Raw genomic sequence first — 18,802 nt, forward strand, 5'->3', positions numbered from 1 at the left:
TTTTTCTTAAGAAATCAGTTTCAACAAGCAATGATTAATATCCTCATCTACAATGTAATCAATATCTAAAAGAGCCAATGAAAAGTCTTGTGCACTAATTGACATAAGCAATCACTCAAAGTGTTGCGTAATTTAGATTTTGATGTCCTGATCTTTCAAAATCCACTCCTCATTAGCACTCCTCAGAGTGGACACTCGGTTTATAACTTTATGATAAGTAGTAGAAGAGTGAAAACAATTTAAATTTTTATCACCCTGTTTCAATCGTTGTACTAAAGATTTTTGTCCTTAATAGACTTCTTGCTTAAATATAACATCTAAATCATGGGTTAAAACATGATATCAATCAATATCACTCTGTGATTGAGTGTTATGATATCTTTACACTCTATTTATCCATTGTACTCTGTGGGTTACCATGTAAATCTCGACTTTAGGTCTTCAGATCATGATTCAGATGTTGTAACTTTGCGTGTAAGAATCAACATCCATTGCAAAATGACAATGTTGTCATGAAGAAGAAATAACATGCTGGAAAGATTGTTGATGCATCTACTTTACTTCAAATCAGAATAGAAATTTAAGCTTTGCTTCAATTTGTCTTGTATCTTCAACATCAAACTTATCCGTCCATAGTATACAATAAAAATGATCCGCCAACGGTACAACAAATTGGTATATTGGAGGTGCATTTGGCACGGAACTCGATAGCATAAATATCTCGAAAGATGCATAATAAGATGAATAATATTTCTACCATAAAAAGACTTACTTAACTGAACATTTGACTTAGATTTTTCCCCTAAACCAACCCTCAACATGCTCAAACTAGGGCCAAGATGCCCAAGGCACAAACTACCAAACTGCATAGGGATATGAGAACCATTGGAACCACCAGAATAAGCATTCGAAGAAGAAACACCATATGGTACCAGAGCCAAATCATGGCCATCATCAACCTCCATTGCATCATCCATCCCTAATAGCCAGTTTGAAACCTCATGAGGACATTGGATTGGCAATTCTGCATAAAGCCATTGTTCGAAAATGGATTGCTTAAAAATCAAATGAGTACCAAAAGTAAAAGGAAAAGGACAATCCTTCGTATCATGACCTATATGACCACAAGGAGTATAACAAGATGGTAAACATTCACATTTAAAAGAAATCCAGAGCAAAGAGCGCCTTTTGCTGCACCCATAAAGTCGGGGTTAATGGATCCTAGATATCAAAACAAATCAGAACACGAGCAGCCTTAAAATTGAAACCAGACGTTCCCTTCAAATCAACATCAACAACCACATCAAAGTTTTCCCTCGTTTCATAAGACAAAATGGAGAGTGCTACTTCAATGGCAACCCTAGAAATAGGACCCAAAGAAAGAGATCATGAAACATCATTTCTTGAGGTGAAAGTTCAGGGTTCCAATGCTTGGAAAGCAAAACATGTCCATTAAAACACCACGAGTCATGATCTTCAACTTTTTGCAAATCAACTTCATAGGCAAATGTGAAACAGACAATACCATTCTCCATTCCCTTAAAATCCATATCGTTTAACAAATTTAAACTCTTTTTAAAAATCGATAACATGGCATTAAGATTCACTAATTTATCAATAAATAGACAACCATAATGACTGTATCGATGAGTAGAATGGACCACAATGCCATTATCATCAATAGCAACTAAAAACTCAGTTTGACGAAACTCCCACAACATGTCATACATGTTGAGGAATGGTAGGCAAAATCAGAAAGCATAAAGGAAACAAACTAAAAGATTGATTTAGATTCGCAAAGAAATAATGAAGACAAAAGGTCAAAATTTCAAAGATGGAACCAAGAGAAAAGTGGTCATTCTCTAAAAGGAAAGTAACTATAGCAAAATATTTTTTCTTATAACCGTAGTAAATTCAAAGAATGAGTAAAAGAATATGCATATAGAAGTAGAATATATCACATATAAAGAAATGGACGAGAGAGAAATTTTTTTTTTAAAATACTGATTTATCTTTGTCCTTTTTTAATTAATTTTCAATACCCGTGAAATCATAATTAGACATGTTTTTTCCTCTCTTTGAAAGCTACTAATTTAGTTAAGTTGTTTACTTGCAAAACTCATAAGAAAAGGAAAAAGCAAAAAGAAAAAGAATTTTGACTAATTAAAAAACACATAGAAACCATTTAAAAACTGATAATTTACCGTATAGTATTTTACAAATAAGAGTTTTTCTTACTAGCCATTTATAGTAAATAAAGAAATTACTTTTTTTTTTATAAAAAAATTATTTTGAATCATTAAAACTAATAGTATACTTAGAAAAAAAAAAGAGTTGTGTGGTATTTGGATTACTATTAATTAAACCAAAATTATAATTATCCCAAAAAAATCAAAACTAAAATTATAAAGTTTTGAGTAAATATCACTATAGCACCTCTGCATTTTTATTATGCAAAATATTCCTACAACCTCCTCATATCTCGCTTTTGTTACAATATAGTACCATTTTTAAAAAATTGTTACTGATACAGTTAGAATTGGACTCATTACCCTTCATTTGAACCCTTTTTTTTTTTTTTTAATTTCTAAAAACTTAAAAAAAACAAAAGAGAGCACATGCGCATACATATATACATACTTCTCCTAAAATTGCTAAAATTTTAAAATATTGATGTAAAATCTCCTTCCTTATTTATAAAAAAAAAAATAATAAATTATATATAATAATCATGATGGTCTTAAATATCATTTAAAAAATTAACCTTATCCACATAGAATACATTTAAAATTATTATTATTTTTTAAAAAAATCGATTATAAATTTGAACATGTTATTTTTATTTTTGAAATGAATAAAAAAATTTATTAATTTAAAAATAAATTTTAATTTTATTATTAAAAGTTTAGAAAAAATAATATAAATTAAAAATAAAATATGAAAAGATTATAATAATACTTTTTAGGGATATTGGTAGTTAAGCATTTCAAACTTTATCGAGATTGATACATTATACTATAAATTTTTTTTCATAGTATTCTGCACCTTAAATTTGCTTTTTGCTTATACCGTTGGTTTTTCTGTTAAAAATACATAACAGAATGATCATGTGTTATGCACGTACTTATCTAATAAGGTTAAATCGAATAATTTCATAGGTCTTATCATGTGCTTCTAGCGTGTGTGATCAATGATTGGAAAATTGGTCTCTTCAAATTGTGACTTTGAGCATAATTTTTTTTTTTTTTTGAGATTGATTTTAAGGATTCACAAATTGACTTGATCTGATCAAAAAACCCCTTTCCAACTCTCAAATCCCATTTTTCTGTCGCCATCATCACCAGTTGGTAACCAATTCCGATCAAAAAAAGAAAAAAAAATAAAATCCAAATGGTTAAATTCCACGAGCACATAATCTCAAAGTTTCTCGAAGAGCCTCCAAATGGAAATGTCTAGTGATTCTCTCTTTCGGTCTCTCTCTCTCTCTCTCCAAGCTCATCTACTCTCTCCTCCTCCTCCATTCTCCTTTCCAAGGTACCCTCCTCCTTCTTCCTCATCCCTAAAATCTCAAATCCTACATTACCACCACCACAGCGAAGAAATCACTGCTGAACTTCCATCCTACCATTGTTTCTCCCTCTACACCTTCGATTTCTCCTTCTTCATCACCGTACAAATCCTAATTGTCGATCTCCTCACCTCCAAAATATTCACTTCATCAATTGACGATATTATCCTCTTCATTGCTCATTCTCTATCCAAAACCTTCATTGAAGCTTTTACTGTCAGGATTTTTCGATCTTTGAATTGGAATGCCTATGTTTGCTATTCTTCCACGAAGCCGCATGCTATGATTTCTGGATATTTGACGACTAAAAGGATTATGAAGTGTTTGTATGTAAAAATATTGCATCTTTGGCCGAGATTTCAATTTATGTATCGTAGGAATCGGAGAATGACCTTTACTTTTAAATTTAGAACAGTAAAATTATCTGATTTAATCTTACTTGGTAAACACATATGAGTATTTCATTGTGTATTATTAATAGAAAAACTATTAGCATGAGAAAAGAAATTTGAAATGCAAAACATAAAAAAAAAATATTTATAATATAATTTATTAACTTCATAAAATTTAAAAAGTTTAGCTGTCATAATCCCTACCTTTTACTATGGAAGTGCAATATTAAAAAAAAAGAAAAATACTAAAATAAGAGAACTATACTAATATTTACCTTAACAATTTCCTATCTATTTTATATAAATTTTATTTACTTTTTATTGCCCGAAGGACGAGGCCGTTGATATCGTTGATCTTTTTCATCATGGCATGATACTGTCAACATCATTTTCCTATCCACCCATACCTTTTCGAATAATTACAAGTCGTACCAGGACCTCGATTACCGTGTACCAAAAGCATGGGCCCACATTCCCTTCGCTACAATATAAATTTACCCTCTTCCCCTTAGGGCTCCAAAGCACACAAACGCCACGGACCTTCCCCAACAACATTCGAAATTTCCGATCCTAGTGAAGGCCAAATCCGTAATTCCACCATTTTGTTCGTACTTTCGGGGGGAGAGAGAGAGAGCGAGTTTTGTAGTTTTTTGCAGAGCGAGAAAGTGTCTTTTTGAGAAAGACTCGTGGAGGGTCGCTCTGAACGATGCGTGGAAGACAGGTGACAGGGAAGTGCCTGAGATCGTGCTCTTCAAAAATGGCGGATCGTAACTTTTCGCAATCTATACAAATTTTTCTTCTCTGAAACCATTTTTTTGTTTTTTGCCAATCTCTTTCTTTATTGTGCTTCTTCAACAATTCCTTTTCGGAGGAATTTCGCTTTTCTCAGGTCCGTTATTTTCCTCATGCCATTTTCTATACGGTCGCTCGCTCGCATTGTTCTTTAACCTACATTGTCCTCCAATTCCGTACTTCTAGTTTTCGATTCTCCTTTTTTGAGATTTTTTTTCTCATTTTTCCTTTTTTTTTTCTTCTATGAAACTTCAATTCGGTAGTATTGCATCTTTTCTTTTGAATTTGTGTTTGATAATTTCGCAGAGTTTTTTTTTTTTGGGTGTTATTTTTCATGAATTTAATTTCATCTCGGTTTGATTTTTGTTGTGTTGCAGAGATGGCTGAGGTGGCGAAAGTGCTGTATATAGTGGTGGTGGACGATGAGGATAAGAGAGAGACAGGGAAAGAATCGTTTCGGTATACACGCCCTGTTTTGCAGAGCACTCTTCAGCTTATGGGCTGCAAAGCACGACATGCCTTTAAGGTATAAATTTGTATTCGTATTTTCTCTAATCGATTTTCCTTCGTTGCCAAGAAATTGATCCACAAGACACTTTTTTTTCCCCCTCCCTTTCCGTTTTTGTTTGTGTTTATGTTTTTGTTTTGGTATTTGTCAGTTTAGAATGAATTCAGCTTAATTTTCTTGTTGATTTGTGATTCGATCTTCCGTTTGGGACTTTACAGCTCAAATTAAGTTTTTCCCTCCCTTTCCGTTTTTGTTTGTGTTTATGTTTGTTTTGGTATTTGTCAATTTAGAATGAATTCAGCTTAATTTTCTTGTTGATTTGTGATTTGATCTTCTATTTGGGACTTTACAGTTCAAATTAAGGATGGTCCGGTTGTTTTTATTCTTGATTTTTTTTTTTTTTTTTTAGTTTTCAAGATCCCCACTTGGCACCGCAAGGTTTTTTTCTTTTCAGTGGTGGATCTGAATTTTGCGTGTAACGCGTTCTGGAAATGTTTTCACTTCTCAAAAGTCATCATGGTTACGCAGTCTTGTAGAATATTTTGCTTAAATAAGTCTTTTTTAAGTCTGGGTCAATCATAGAGTAGAATGTCGTTGTCATGAAACTGGTCTATGGTTCTTTATGTGTGTTAATCGGCGAAGTCGTCTATGGGATATGGTTGTCTTGTTGTTCTGTTATGCTTGTGCGGCTATTGGTTCTTATGGTACACGACTTATCTAGTTGACTTACTGCATATCATCACTTCTTAAACTTTCTTCCATTTAATTTTGTTTCTTTGGTTGCTTAATCCAGATAATGAACCCTCCATATACGGAATTGTTTTTCTTTGCTAGAATTTTGATTAAAGTAAATGTAGTTGGAATGTGTCCCCTGATCTATATTAAACATACTGAACTTTATATGCTTTGTACTTAATAGTCATGTGGTAAGCAGGGCTACCTAGTGGTGCTTACCCACTTTTCCAGAACATCGGAAATCCTCTCAAAAAGTGCTGAAAGTTTTATTATAGATCAGATTCCTTTATGTTATTGGACATGTGTAACGCAATTTTTTTAGTTTTCTCCAATGACCACCTATTTAGGTGCATGTTTATTGGATAATTGGACGATTGGACATTGAAGTTCAGAGGTTTAATGTTGTTAATGATTCATTCTGCAACTAGATCTTAAGAGGTTGATGTGAGTAATTACGACTATGATGTTCCCTCTGATCATGAGAGGAATTATTACTTTGCAAGTGACACCTTAACAGTCCACAATCACTAGTATGTGGGTTTGATTCCTTTATAAGATACTTTTGCAATATACACATATATTTATTAGAATGGTTTTATTGACCATGCTAACCTTTATGCCTTTTACTGTTTCCTCAACTTAAATGTCTTAGTTCCCTTTATTTTGCTTTAAATCCTTAGAACAAGCGGCACTTATACAGTATGTTTTCTGTCATCAGATTAGCCAAAGGGTTTTTGAAATGATCAAAAGCAAAAGTTCAATTGATGCTTTGCTTCCTGAAAGGGTAGAGAAGTCACCTGTGGATCCTTCAATTCAGCAGCTAGAGAAGGAAGACACTTGTGTTAGAGGTGATTTCTCTCGTAAGGCAGAATTTGGCAAACAGTTGGATTCAGGGAAGGATGATAAGAGTACCAGTGTACCATTTGAATTATATAAAAGGCGCACGACTGTAGTTATTCGGAGAGAAACCTTCTTAGACATTGTTTGTGATGCTTTGGCTGAGTATAAGTATGTTGGTCCCAACCAAAGGGCTGACTTAGTACTGGCATGCAGGTATAGAGGCACCTTATGGTTCTTTGTTGAGTATTATCATACAGATGATCTTGAACTTTTTATCTTTTCAAATTTCTTTTGAAGTGTTTCCTTTCACTTACATTTTTTTGGTTATAGTTGCCAATAGCTGGGTTAATTGGTATTCAAAAGTTTTTCCCCATTTTTCTGTTTTTATATTTTCAGATGCTTCTATTGAGATTTATGCATTTGGAGGAAAAATGAAAGTGCATTTTCATTCATGTGCTAACCATGTGAAATGTGACATACAAGTGTATGCATGATGAGAAGCTTTTTGGAACTTGCTAGGCATTATTATATCTCCAGTATTGTTTGGTTTCCATCTTAGACTATCTCTATAGAACCCAATGGCAAATTCTGAATTTTTTTGTGTGGCCTTTTCTTATGGCGTGTAAAAATTTAGTCAGTGTTTAATTTTTGTGTATGTTTTCCCTTAAAATGGCAAGCATGCCTTAAAAAGATTACTGATTATGGAGTCTCTGTCATGACTCTCTTTGGAAATAAAAATGACTCTCCTAGTATAGTGCCCAAGAAGCTTAATTGTGAAGGGAATAAGTCAATACTTGTGTGATTATTCTCATGCAAAAGCTCCCATATGCACACTGACTAAGAGTGGCTCCCATATGCACTCTGATAAAGAGTAGCTCACATATGCACTGCCCCTTGTTTTTCTTTTTCTTCAGTGTACATTGTGTGCGACTTATACCATTCTGTGATAATATTTTCTCATTGCAGAATTCGAGAAAGGAAGGAATCTGTAACTGTACTGTTGTGTGGCACTAGTGGATGTGGAAAATCTACTTTGTCTGCATTACTGGTATTTGGGTTATCTAATTCTCATCTTTGCATCTAAGTTCCCATGTTTTCATTGTTACTGTTGTTGTTGTGTTCTTTTTTTTTTTTTGACTTCTTAGGCGGGAATTTAACTTCACTTTAAGTTTGTTGTTAATCACCTTGAAACTCAAATTATAAAGGTTGACCTGCTGTGCCTCCATTTTTCATTATTTAGGACTCTCAACCATCCGTATTGTCTTTCAGGGTGGCAGGTTGGGTGTCACAACAGTGATATCAACTGACTCTATTCGGCACATGATGAGAAGTTTTGTAGACGAGAAGCAAAACCCTCTCCTATGGGCTTCAACCTATCATGCAGGGGAGTGCCTAGATCCTGTGGCTGTTGCTGAAGCAAAGGCCAAAAGGAAAGCCAAAAAGTTGGCAGGCATTGCACACTCACTTTCCAAAGAGGACGTTTCTGAGAGTGCAACCACTGGGAGATCTGATACCCGAATATCAGAGGTTGGTAATGGAACTAGTGAATTGATTAGTCCTAAGCAGATGGCAATAGAAGGTTTCAAGGCCCAAAGTGAGATGGTAATTGACAGTCTTGATCGGCTAATCACTGCATGGGAGGAGAGGAAAGAATCTGTAATCGTTGAGGGTGTGCACTTGAGCCTTAATTTTGTGGTACGCAAATACTTTCATCTCTTTCCCTCCCTTGGTTGTTCTCTTCTGTATTATTTTTTATTTTGGTTTTACACACTCTCTCTAATACACACAGACAATAATAAAACAATTTTGCAATCTTGATCTTTAGATGGGGCTTATGAAGAAACACCCTTCTATCATTCCATTCATGATATACATCACAAATGAGGACAAACACTTGGAACGATTTGCAGTTCGTGCAAAGTATATGACTTTGGACCCAGCAAAAAACAAATATGTGAAGTACATCCGAAACATCAGAACAATTCAAGATTATCTCTGCAAGCGGGCTGACAAGCATCTTGTCCCCAAAATAAATAATACCAATGTTGATAGGAGTGTGGCAGCCATTCATGCAACAGTCTTCAGCTGCCTTCGTAGGCGTGAGGCCGGGGAACAACTTTATGATCCCACTAGAAACACAGTTACTGTGGTAGATGAGGAATATCGAAACCAATCTGCTGCTAACTCTTTAAGTTCTAAGGGGATGTTTCAACTGATTCAGAGGAAAGGTTCATCTAGGCAGCTTATGGCTCTTGTAAATACTGATGGATCTGTAGCAAAGGCTTGGCCTTTTGACTCAGTTGATAGTAACGGGAAGCCTTTATTGGAAAATGGAACTGAGAATGAAATAGGGATTCCCATTTATGGATCATCCCAGATTGGTAAGGCAGAAACAGTTAATCTTCAGTTTGGCCTCTATGGGATCAGTGCTTGGCCCAGTGGTGGTGGCACCAGTCGTGCTGGAAGTGTCGATGAGTCAAGGGCCGATGGGACTGAAACTGGTAGTAGGTATTTTTCTTCTTGCTGCAGTTCACCAAGGATGTCCGATGGACCTTCCAAAGAGGTAATACTTATACACTCGTATATTTCACTTGTTTAGTAATTGGTTGAGAATTTTACGTAAATAATTTAATTGGACAAGAGTGATTGAGGAGGATTTTCATTCGGGAACTTGTTTGGCGTGTCTTTTTTTTGTTTGGATTTTTGACTCTTTCTTTTACTTCAGCTCAAGGAGGAAAATTCAGTGCATGGCAGTGATGAAGAGGCTGATGACCCGCCAGAGGCTGGCAGCGATGAAGATTTTAGTGATGATGGTGACAAACATGTCCATGAAGAGGTATGCATTGTTGCTCTTGTTTATTTGAAATTGGCCATAAGTTGATGTTTGGAATAATTATGTTAGTATTAAATTAAAGTATAGATTAAAATAAACTTGTTGAATCTGTAAGAAAACTAGAAAAAAAAAAAAAAAATTTCAGAACCTGTATGTATGAAATTGAGTGATTGCTTCGAGGCTTGTGTGATACTACATTCTCTTTAAGACGAATTTCTCCCCACTAGTGCAGATAGTTATGTGACATGCATCTCCTAGGATACAACAGATTAACTTAGATTTCGGATACGGCACCATCAAAATCCTTCACTGCAAACTTAATGTACCTAAGCTTCACCATACTATGCACACAATGTAATTAACACTAAAGCTCCCCAAAATTCTTCTCTAAATATCAAATAAGAGCTTCAAAAGGCTATATATATATATATATATAAACTTCAAAAATGGTAGGAATATTAAAGGTTTCCATTAAAACCCATTTACTCCCCATCAATACAAAACCCATTAAAACCCATTTATTCCACATCAAATCATTCAAACCTTAAAAAAAATGTGTTAGAAGCATTACAGAATCTGCACTATTAGGACTCTAGTTAAGTTACAGATATTGCATTTACATATATTTGCTTCATCTTTTCTTGTCTACAGATAGGCTCGGTTGACGAGGAGTCTACAAAATCAGATGAAGAATATGACGACCTGGCAATGCAGGATGTGCAAGAGAATGGATACTGGTCAGATGATGATGAAGCCAAAGATAAGATTTTGCCTATTTCCGAGGACCAATTACCCCGTAAACTAGGGGATAAGTACCACCGGAATCTGAATCACTTCCATAGAACTAGAAGCGAGCCTTTGTCGGAGCCATTATGCTCTTACTCTTCTCTGCTTATGGAGAAGAATGAAACGAGAATGATGTCTCCTGCCAGTGTCAAAATGAGAAAACGCTCCCTCAGCATTCCAGCTTTGGGAAAGCATGGATCGGCAGTCAATGGCCCAATACTTTCCGGAGCTCCACAGGGCTAGGGCTATGGCTAACAGTTTTGTTGTAGTTTTAGGTTTTTCGTCTTTTTCTTTATATTTAAAATTTTTTTGTTAACTTTTTCAGTAATTTAGTATAGTTTTAGCCCATGTAGTTTACGTCTCTCCCTCACGTTGTATAGAATGTGGTTTGCACGTTTTCAGTGTATGGAATGGCTTATAAAATGCATTTCTTGTCTTTGTGGATTTCTTTATTTTTCGTTTTTGTTGATGACGTCATCACAATTATGAGTGTATATTGCTTAAGAATGATAATATAAATTATTAATTGTTAAGTATAGTGATACATAGAATTTGAACTGATTAAGGTCCTAATGTCTTATGGCTTGGTCAGTGTTTTATGCCCTATAGTGCTTACAGAAGAAACATTCTGAAATATCAACAAAGGCAACTAACATTTCTCCTATTTCGGACCCAAAAAAAGAAAAAAAAGAAAAAAGAAAAAAAGAAAAACTGGTGAAACGGAAAAAAAAAAAAAAAAAGGAATCGGAAAATTAAGAGGTACCTTGTGAAACGTAGTCGAAGAGCATTTATGGTAGAGAGAAGATTTGCTCATCGTGTCTGCAAAATCCTCCGAGATTCAACATTTCTATTTTCTTTTTTTAGCAAAAAACAAACAAAAAGGAAAAAAAAAAAAAAAAAGCATTTCTATTTTCTTTGTGGTTCCGATGAACTACTAGTTTACTGTATAAATAACAATTATAGCATTCTCTCGAATATTCTATGTATATTCTCAACCTTGGTTTTCTTCTTTCTATTCGTATATCAACTTGTAAGATAAAGGTGAATACGGTCTCTTCCCAGTCGTACAAATCTCAAACCTACTGAAATATTTTCCACCAACTTTACAGCCCATCTTGCTTTTTGGTCCATTGGACACCAAATTCTTTTACTATGGGCCAAACATTTGTCTCATCTCTGGCCTGGTTGGATCGCTCTGGTTGCAGTCAATGATCGTCTTCTATATTGTTGAGTTTTCTGAGACTTTTGAGCTCTGGTGGGAACAAAATGCGTCATTTCTTATTTTTCGGGGACTTGTCAGATAAAAGAATTTTTTTTTTCCTGGTTAAATGTAGGAAACATGTCTGATAATCTTAAGAGATGAAATTTTCTAGACTTTTATTGGCTTTATATAAACCATTTTTGCTACTAAAACTGGTTTAAATGACGGTGCCCTGGGTTCTGATATTATTGCCATCTGAAAACTCTTAAAAAAAAAAAAATGAAAATGAAAAATCTTAAACGAGTATGGATCTCCAGTCGAAATAGTAATTTACATCACCATTGGAGATATAATGATATGGTAATGCTTCTTATGACAGCCTGGCTGAATAACCAAGAAACATAGAACATGTGACAGCCGCATAGTTTTTCGACAATAGCATGCTAGTAAAAAAGATAACAATCAATTTTTAGAGTAAACCAAAGCAAAAACACCCCCAGATTCAATTTATACAAGCTAATAATGAAATATATGGTACAAACTCCTCTACATTTGAAAATTCAAAGAATTCTATCCTTCTAGTTGTATGTAAGATGAGGGAAACACAACCGAACCCAATAGCAGATAATAGGAGAACCATTTCTTTTCAGTCGTCTAAATTTTCAATCCTTATTTGTTAGTTAGAAACAGCAGGACATTCTTCAAAGAAGAATTTAAATAATTAGCACTTCTCCATCTTGTTTAGTTCAATATACTCAATCTTCTATCTTCAATCAGTTGAAATGGTAGCTCCGACTAGCTTCCAGGAAGTATGTCCTCTTAAGTTGATTCTTTCTCCAGGACTATCACGGGAAAAGGCAGCCAAAGAGCTAAAAATTTCATGAACGCAGTGGCCATTCAAGCTTCATCCAGTAAATATGAATTCCATTTCATCAGCCTTCTCAATAACCGGATGCATCCCACAACAGGTGCCACTTTCGTATACTGGTTCACAAAATCATTCTCCTTTAGACATCTTAAAGTTTTTGAATTCTGCCTTTCCATTTCCTCTTTCTGATACCCATTTATATAAAAACAATGAAGGCACCACAACCAGAGATCGCTTCTCATCCTTTTCTGTCTATAATTTTGAATGCTTTTGCAACTTTCACCAAACCTCTTCTTTGATTCATATATTAACAAAAGAGGCTAAACTCGCTAATTGAGGTGCCGCGCCCCTCTTAACCATCTTGTTGAACAGCATCCTTGCTTCCTCAGTTCGATTAGATTCACACAACTCACCCATTATCTTCAAGCACACAGATAAATCAGCGTTGAAACCTTTGTTCTCCATAGTAACTTGCCATTCAAAAGCCTTATCTATCATCCCTTTATTGCAAAAACCATTAATCAAAGTATTGAACATAACATCGTCTAGTTCAATTCCTTTATTCTGCATCTCATCTATGTAAAACATCGCCTGCCCCATCTTTCCAATCTTGCAAAGGCCACTTATTAAACCCCAGTAAGTATCACCATTCTGGAACATATTTCTCTCAGCCATTTCACCAAGCAACGAAAATGCACTATCCATAAACCCCAATCTGCTGTAGCCTCTGATCATCAAATTGAACAAATGGACGTCTACTTTGAATCCTATGTCATGCATATCATGAATCAACATTTGGGCTTCTTTTACTTTGCCATAGCTCACGAACCCATCAATCAAAATTCCGTAAGTCTTAACATTGAATTCCACACCTTCCTTTCTCATCAAAAGCAACACCAAATCCAACTCGTCAAAATTCCATCTTTTAGCACAAGAATCCACCATTTTATTGAATGTAATGATATTGGGTCTAGTACCTCTACCCACCATATCCTCTACCAATTCCCTACTCCTCCTAATCTCCCCATTATAACACAACCCTTCTACCACAACAGTCAATGAATATACAGAAACCTCTAGTCCTGCTTTCACCATCTTATACAAGAAATCCAAACTTACTCCAACCTTATCAGCTCTCTTGAGCGCAAGAAGATGCCTAGTACATGTCCTCTCGTCAATCTTAATCCCATTACTTCTCATGTAATCAAAAGTCTGTGAAACTTCATCGAAATTTCCCGTATCCGAATAGACTTTGAGCATCAGATTCAACAATTTGGCTTTGATTCTTGGATCATAACAGCAAATCTCACTTGCTGAAGAAAAAACAGGAAATGGGTATGAAGAATTCTCACCAAGTGACGCTGACCTGAAGAGATTCTCTGCTTCAGGGAAGTTTCTTGCCTTGAGGAGCTTGCAAATGAGGGTGATGTGGGCATGGATATCTGGCTCGAATGAGATCGAAGACTGGTTTATGAGGAGGAAGCTGAAGAAACGCAAGCATTTAGAGGATGTGAGATTTGGGTCGGAGAGAATGAGGCGGAGAGTGGTGGGACTGAGCTTGGCGAGGAGAGAAGTGGAGGTGGAATCCAGAAGCTTTGTTGGTGATGAAAGAGGGGTTTTGGAGAGGAGATTCACCAAATGTTGATAGGGTTTTGGCGCGTAGATCCTTTTAGCATTTTTAAGGGTTCTGACGAAGTTGTTGGCGGACATTTTTGGATCTGAAGGCTAAGGTAAGAGCTCCACCATGGGAGCTAAGTTGGTCTTTCTTTCCATATGTACATGGAAAAACGACACTTCAACTACTCTTTCGTCATTAAAAAAAAAAAAAAAAATTCTAATCTTTGGACGAATATATATATATATATATATATAATATAATATAATATATTTTATTATGAATAAATTGTTTAGAATCTTTGTATTGAATCAAATTATAGATAATTGAGAAATAAATAAGTATATATTATTTGCAGTCTTTTTGTTCTTTTCTAAATTTATTTGCAAGTCTTTTACAAAACCTTGGTAAGTGCAACTCTGAAGTGGAGCAAAAACCAACCATGACGATCTAACAACTGTTTTGATCTGTCATCCTTTCTTCTTAGGAAGTTCGTATCTTCCTCCTTCTATGTTTTTGTTGCTGTTTTCTTTTTTCAGGTCTCCTCTTTTTGTTATCCATGGAACCATCTATGTTTTTGTTGCTGTTTTCTTTTTTCAGGTCTCCTCTTTTTGTTATCCATGGAACCATCTCAGAATCAAAACCATTTGATTCCTTTACAAGAGTCTCTTAGGATCCTCATCTTTAGACCTAAGTCTAACTCAGATACTAAAGTTAATAATAAAGTGCTCATTGGAAAAGTTTTAACTACTTGTTGCTTTCGGCGTTTCACCATCTCAAAAATTATTTCAAAAACCTAGAAACTAAAAGGAAGAGTTCAAATTGAAAAGTTAAATGAGAATGTTTTCAAATTTTCCTTTATGAGGATTGAGGATAAAGATTTCATCTTTAAAAGCAGACCTTTGACAGTGAATGGAGCCCACCTTATTCTCGAGGAGTGGCTGGATTCAATGACCTTGTCTGAGATCTCCTTCCGTTTCTCTATTTTCTCTGTCCAGATCCATGTTCTCCCTCCCATGTTTCTACATGAAGACATGGCAACTCAGATAGGCAACAGATTGGGGAAAGTTCACTCTGAATCTTTTGGCAAAAGATATGTGATTGCTCAGAAATACTTATGGATTAGGGTGGATCTCGATATGGAACAACCTATTCCAGCAGGCTTTTTTCTGGAGCAAATCGAAGGCGAAGAATCATGGATCCAATTCAAGTTTGAATGTTTGGAGGATATCTGCTACAAGTGCAACTGATTGTCCCATGTTACCAGAAAATGCCTTTTCGACAAACCGGCGACCATCAAATCTTGGACAAGTATGGAAGCTCGCCTGTATGGTCCTTGGTTAAGATCAGAATTGGCGGGATCCATTCTCTTCATCAACCCACTGACGACATCCATTGAGTAGGTTCAGTCCAGTAGGAAACCTCTCGAAACAAGTGTTTTGGAATCCTCAAATCCTAAGTGGCTCAATACCTCTCTCTTCAATAAATTCTCAGAGCTTGAGGATGTGGATCAAAACAACAGTAGTATTTGTCAGAGAAATTTGGAGACTGAATTCAAGAATATCAAGGAAATATGCCCTTAGTTAGAAACCCTAAGCATCACTCTGAGGAGACATGGTTGGAATTTTGAGAGAGAATTACAGCATGCTGTTTGTGAGAGATTAAAAAAACCTATAACCAGTGTAGCGGGCTTTGCTGAATGTTCCAATATTATTCATTTTATTGCAGCTTCAAAAGTAGAAGAGAGGAGGAATTTGGGCCTTGTTGAACCAGACTTTTTAAACTTTATAGGATTGGGACACCCTTCAATTATGAGAGCCTTTTGATCCAGATAGAAGAATATTGCCAAGGAAGGCCCACCCCTGAACCAGAAACGTGGTCCCTCAGTGGATTTAATTGGGCCTCCTAAAGGACTCATGCGATTAGAAGAAGATTTGTCCGAGAAGGAAATTTTTGGCGACTGGCAAGCTCATTTAGAATCTCATGCCAAAGAGGTAAACAGGGAAGAATCTAACACTTCCAGAATCAGTCAAATTTTGTGCTTACTAGATATTCATGAAGTGAGGGATGGAAACTCCAATGAACCTAGTCTTTCTCATTTGATTTCGGCTTCATCCCAACCATGCTTTGAAGAAGAGATAGGAAGACCATTTGCGTCTGATAGCAGAGACTTTCCCACCCAAAGTAGAAACCAAGACAGGCATTGGTCATGGAAAAGGGAGGCGAGGAGGAGGGCTCAGAGAAATAGGGAAAGGGAGGCTAGCTTATTCTTTAAACGGCGGTTGGATTTTCATTAGGTTGAGGAGGCGGGCCTAATCATGCCCTCCCCATAAACCATGAACATGAAAGTTTTGTCATGGAATTGTAGGGGTTTGGAAAATCCGGTGGTTTTTAATGTTCTTAAAATTTTGGTGAAAAAATACAACCCTTCCTGCATTTTTCTTTGTGAAACCAAAGGAAGTCATAGTCGACTATCACAAATCTGTAGTGCATTAGGCTTTTATAAGGCTGAAATAGTAGAGGCTAATGGAAGTGCTGGAGGTCTTTGCCTTATGTGGTCTGATGACATTGAGATGGAGATATCTTGGAAATCTGATTGTGTTATTCATGGTGATGTCCTTGGAGTAGAAGGAATTCCTATATGGAGCTTGCTGGCCTGTTATGGCCTTCCATATTATAGAGAAAAAAAATGATTTTTGGAATCATTTGATCAACTTTGTCTCTAACCTTAGTAAGCCCTCGTCGATGTGTGGTAACCTCAACGAGATTGTGGACAGTTTAGAAAAATTTGGAGGGCATCATTTTTGGAAAAGGAAACTTCACTTAAAGCAATTCTTATATGATGTGGCCAGAATAGACTTAAAATTTGTAGGAGGTCGATTTACCTGGGATAATCGTCAAGGTGGGTAGGCTCTCATTAGAGAAAGGTTGGATAGAGGAGTTGCAGATAGGACTTGGTTGGAGTACTTCCCCTAAGCTTTGGTTGAACATCTCCTTTTTGAGGAATTAGATCATTGCCCTATTTTAATTCGCATGGGAGGAGAAATAAAGTTTCAAAGGAGACCCTTCAGATTTTTTAAAGCTTGGACCTTGGAAAAGTCAAGCTTTTATGTGATTGATAAGGCTTGGAATGAAGATACTTGGTAGGGCTCTGATTGTACCAAGCCGAAGAGAAGTTTAGTTAAGACAACCAAAGCTTTAAGAATTTGGAATAAAATTGTTTTCGGTTTTGCAAATAAGAAAATTCAGGATCTTGAACTTGAATTGAGTTCACTTCAATAGAAGGAAAAGCAGAATCTTGAAAAAGAGAGGCTAATTTTGGATAAGTTGAGATTGTACCGAGTCAGATGGGAATCAATCTTAAGACAAAAATCTAGAGAGACATGGCTAAAGGAAGGAGATGGCAACACAAAATTCTTCCATGCTAGTCTGCTAGCCAGAAGAAGATTGAATCAGGTACATGCCATCAAAAAGGACCATGAGTGGTTATTTGAGCCTGATCAGATAAGTAAATATTTCATTAAGAATTTTCAGCAGCTTTTTAAATCTGAGAACCCCTGTATCAATGACCCTTTGAGGGATTTAGAGGTTAATTGTATCACTCAAGAGGATAATTTGGATTTGATGAGAATGCCTTCTGTTGAGGAAATCATAGATGCTGTTTGGAATCTTCATCCCCTAAAGAGCCCTGGTCCAGATGGCTTTTCAGGAATTTTCTACTAAAGCTACTATAGGACTGTGCATAATAAAGTTATCAATTTTACTCAGGCGTGTTTCAGATAGAGATGTATTCCTCAATCTGTAAACGAAACTTTCATTGTTCTCATCCCCAAAACCCAGAATCCCCAGAATTTTAATCATTTTTGTCCGATCAGCCTATGCAACTCTGTTTACAAAATTGTAGCAAAGATTCTTGTAGGCAGACTCAGCAAGCTTCTTGATAAGTTTGTCTCTCCTAATCAAGGAGCCTTCGTTAAAGGCAAATGGATTACAGAAAATACGGTGGTGTCCTAGGAAATTGTTCACAAAGCTAGATCACACAAGAGTCGGAAAAGTCTCATGATTTTAAAGATAGACCTCAAGAAGGCTTATGATAGACTTGAATGGAACTTTCTTGATAAAGCTCTTGAGGCTTAGGGGTTCTTTGTGGAGTTCCGTGAATTGATTTTTAGTTGTGTTAGCTCGGTTCATTATTCTATTCTTTTTAATGGGAGCTTGTGTGGATCCTTTACTCTGGAAAGAGGTCTTCTCCAAGGCGACCCGCTGTCACCCCTCCTTTTCATTATCTGTTTTGAGTTTCTTTCAAGGCTTATTTACAACAAAGAAGAAGGAAAAATTCATAGAATCAAAGTTTCTCAAAATGCTCATCCTATCTCTCATCTTATGTATGCTGATGATTTGCTCATTATGTGCTGTGCTAATCCCTCAGAAGCTTTAGCACATCAATGAGTGTTTCAATTTTTATTGTGCCTGGTCGGGACAGCAAGCTAACACTGAGAAGTCTAACATTTTCTTCTCCAAATCCACCTCATGAAGAGACAAACAGACTATCAAGGAAACTCTTGGCTTTAAAGAGATGGGTCCTAAAGCTATATACTTAAGGAACTCTTTTATTCTTGGAAGGAACAAAACTAAGGAGTTCTTCAATCTTAAAGAAAGAATCA

General features: G+C 35.9%; 3 protein-coding genes across 8 annotated transcripts; 1 reads left to right on the forward strand and 2 right to left on the reverse strand.

Annotated features, from left to right (window-relative positions):
- Window positions 1–414: 414 nt before the first annotated feature.
- Window positions 415–11,942, reverse strand: LOC125420917 (uncharacterized). 3 transcript variants are annotated; one of them, XM_048468376.2, is made up of 2 exons: window positions 11,218–11,933; window positions 415–1,024 (listed from the first exon to the last, which is right to left on the reverse strand). In XM_048468376.2, the coding sequence occupies exons 1-2, from the start codon at window positions 11,240–11,242 to the stop codon at window positions 558–560; spliced, it is 492 nt and encodes a 163-aa protein (XP_048324333.2). In that variant the 5' UTR covers window positions 11,243–11,933; the 3' UTR covers window positions 415–557. The 3 variants fall into 3 exon arrangements, 1 of the variants encoding a protein (XP_048324333.2); XR_009634443.1 differs by lacking the exon at window positions 415–1,024 and adding an exon at window positions 9,678–9,919 and having other exon boundaries at window positions 11,218–11,942; XR_007239176.2 differs by lacking the exon at window positions 415–1,024 and adding an exon at window positions 9,678–9,922 and having other exon boundaries at window positions 11,218–11,942.
- LOC107411470 (P-loop NTPase domain-containing protein LPA1 homolog 1) lies at window positions 4,468–10,892 on the forward strand. 4 transcript variants are annotated; one of them, XM_025070424.3, is made up of 8 exons: window positions 4,468–4,849; window positions 5,130–5,278; window positions 6,714–7,048; window positions 7,802–7,883; window positions 8,105–8,530; window positions 8,661–9,398; window positions 9,561–9,671; window positions 10,320–10,892. In XM_025070424.3, exons 2-8 carry the CDS (start codon window positions 5,132–5,134, stop codon window positions 10,695–10,697), a joined length of 2,217 nt encoding a protein of 738 aa, XP_024926192.3. In that variant the 5' UTR covers window positions 4,468–4,849; window positions 5,130–5,131; the 3' UTR covers window positions 10,698–10,892. The 4 variants fall into 4 exon arrangements, with proteins under 4 accessions (XP_024926192.3, XP_024926191.3, XP_060667848.1 ...); XM_025070423.3 differs by lacking the exon at window positions 4,468–4,849 and adding an exon at window positions 4,866–5,011; XM_060811865.1 differs by lacking the exons at window positions 4,468–4,849; window positions 6,714–7,048; window positions 7,802–7,883 and adding an exon at window positions 4,868–5,011.
- Window positions 11,943–11,961: 19 nt separating the features above from the next.
- On the reverse strand, window positions 11,962–14,350 carry LOC107411461 (pentatricopeptide repeat-containing protein At2g28050). Its single transcript, XM_048469273.2, has one exon. The coding sequence runs from the start codon at window positions 14,231–14,233 to the stop codon at window positions 12,824–12,826; it is 1,410 nt and encodes a 469-aa protein (XP_048325230.2). The 5' UTR covers window positions 14,234–14,350; the 3' UTR covers window positions 11,962–12,823.
- Window positions 14,351–18,802: the final 4,452 nt, after the last annotated feature.

This window comes from Ziziphus jujuba, chromosome 10 (assembly GCF_031755915.1).
Source record: "Ziziphus jujuba cultivar Dongzao chromosome 10, ASM3175591v1".
NCBI classification, from domain to species: domain Eukaryota; kingdom Viridiplantae; phylum Streptophyta; class Magnoliopsida; order Rosales; family Rhamnaceae; genus Ziziphus; species Ziziphus jujuba.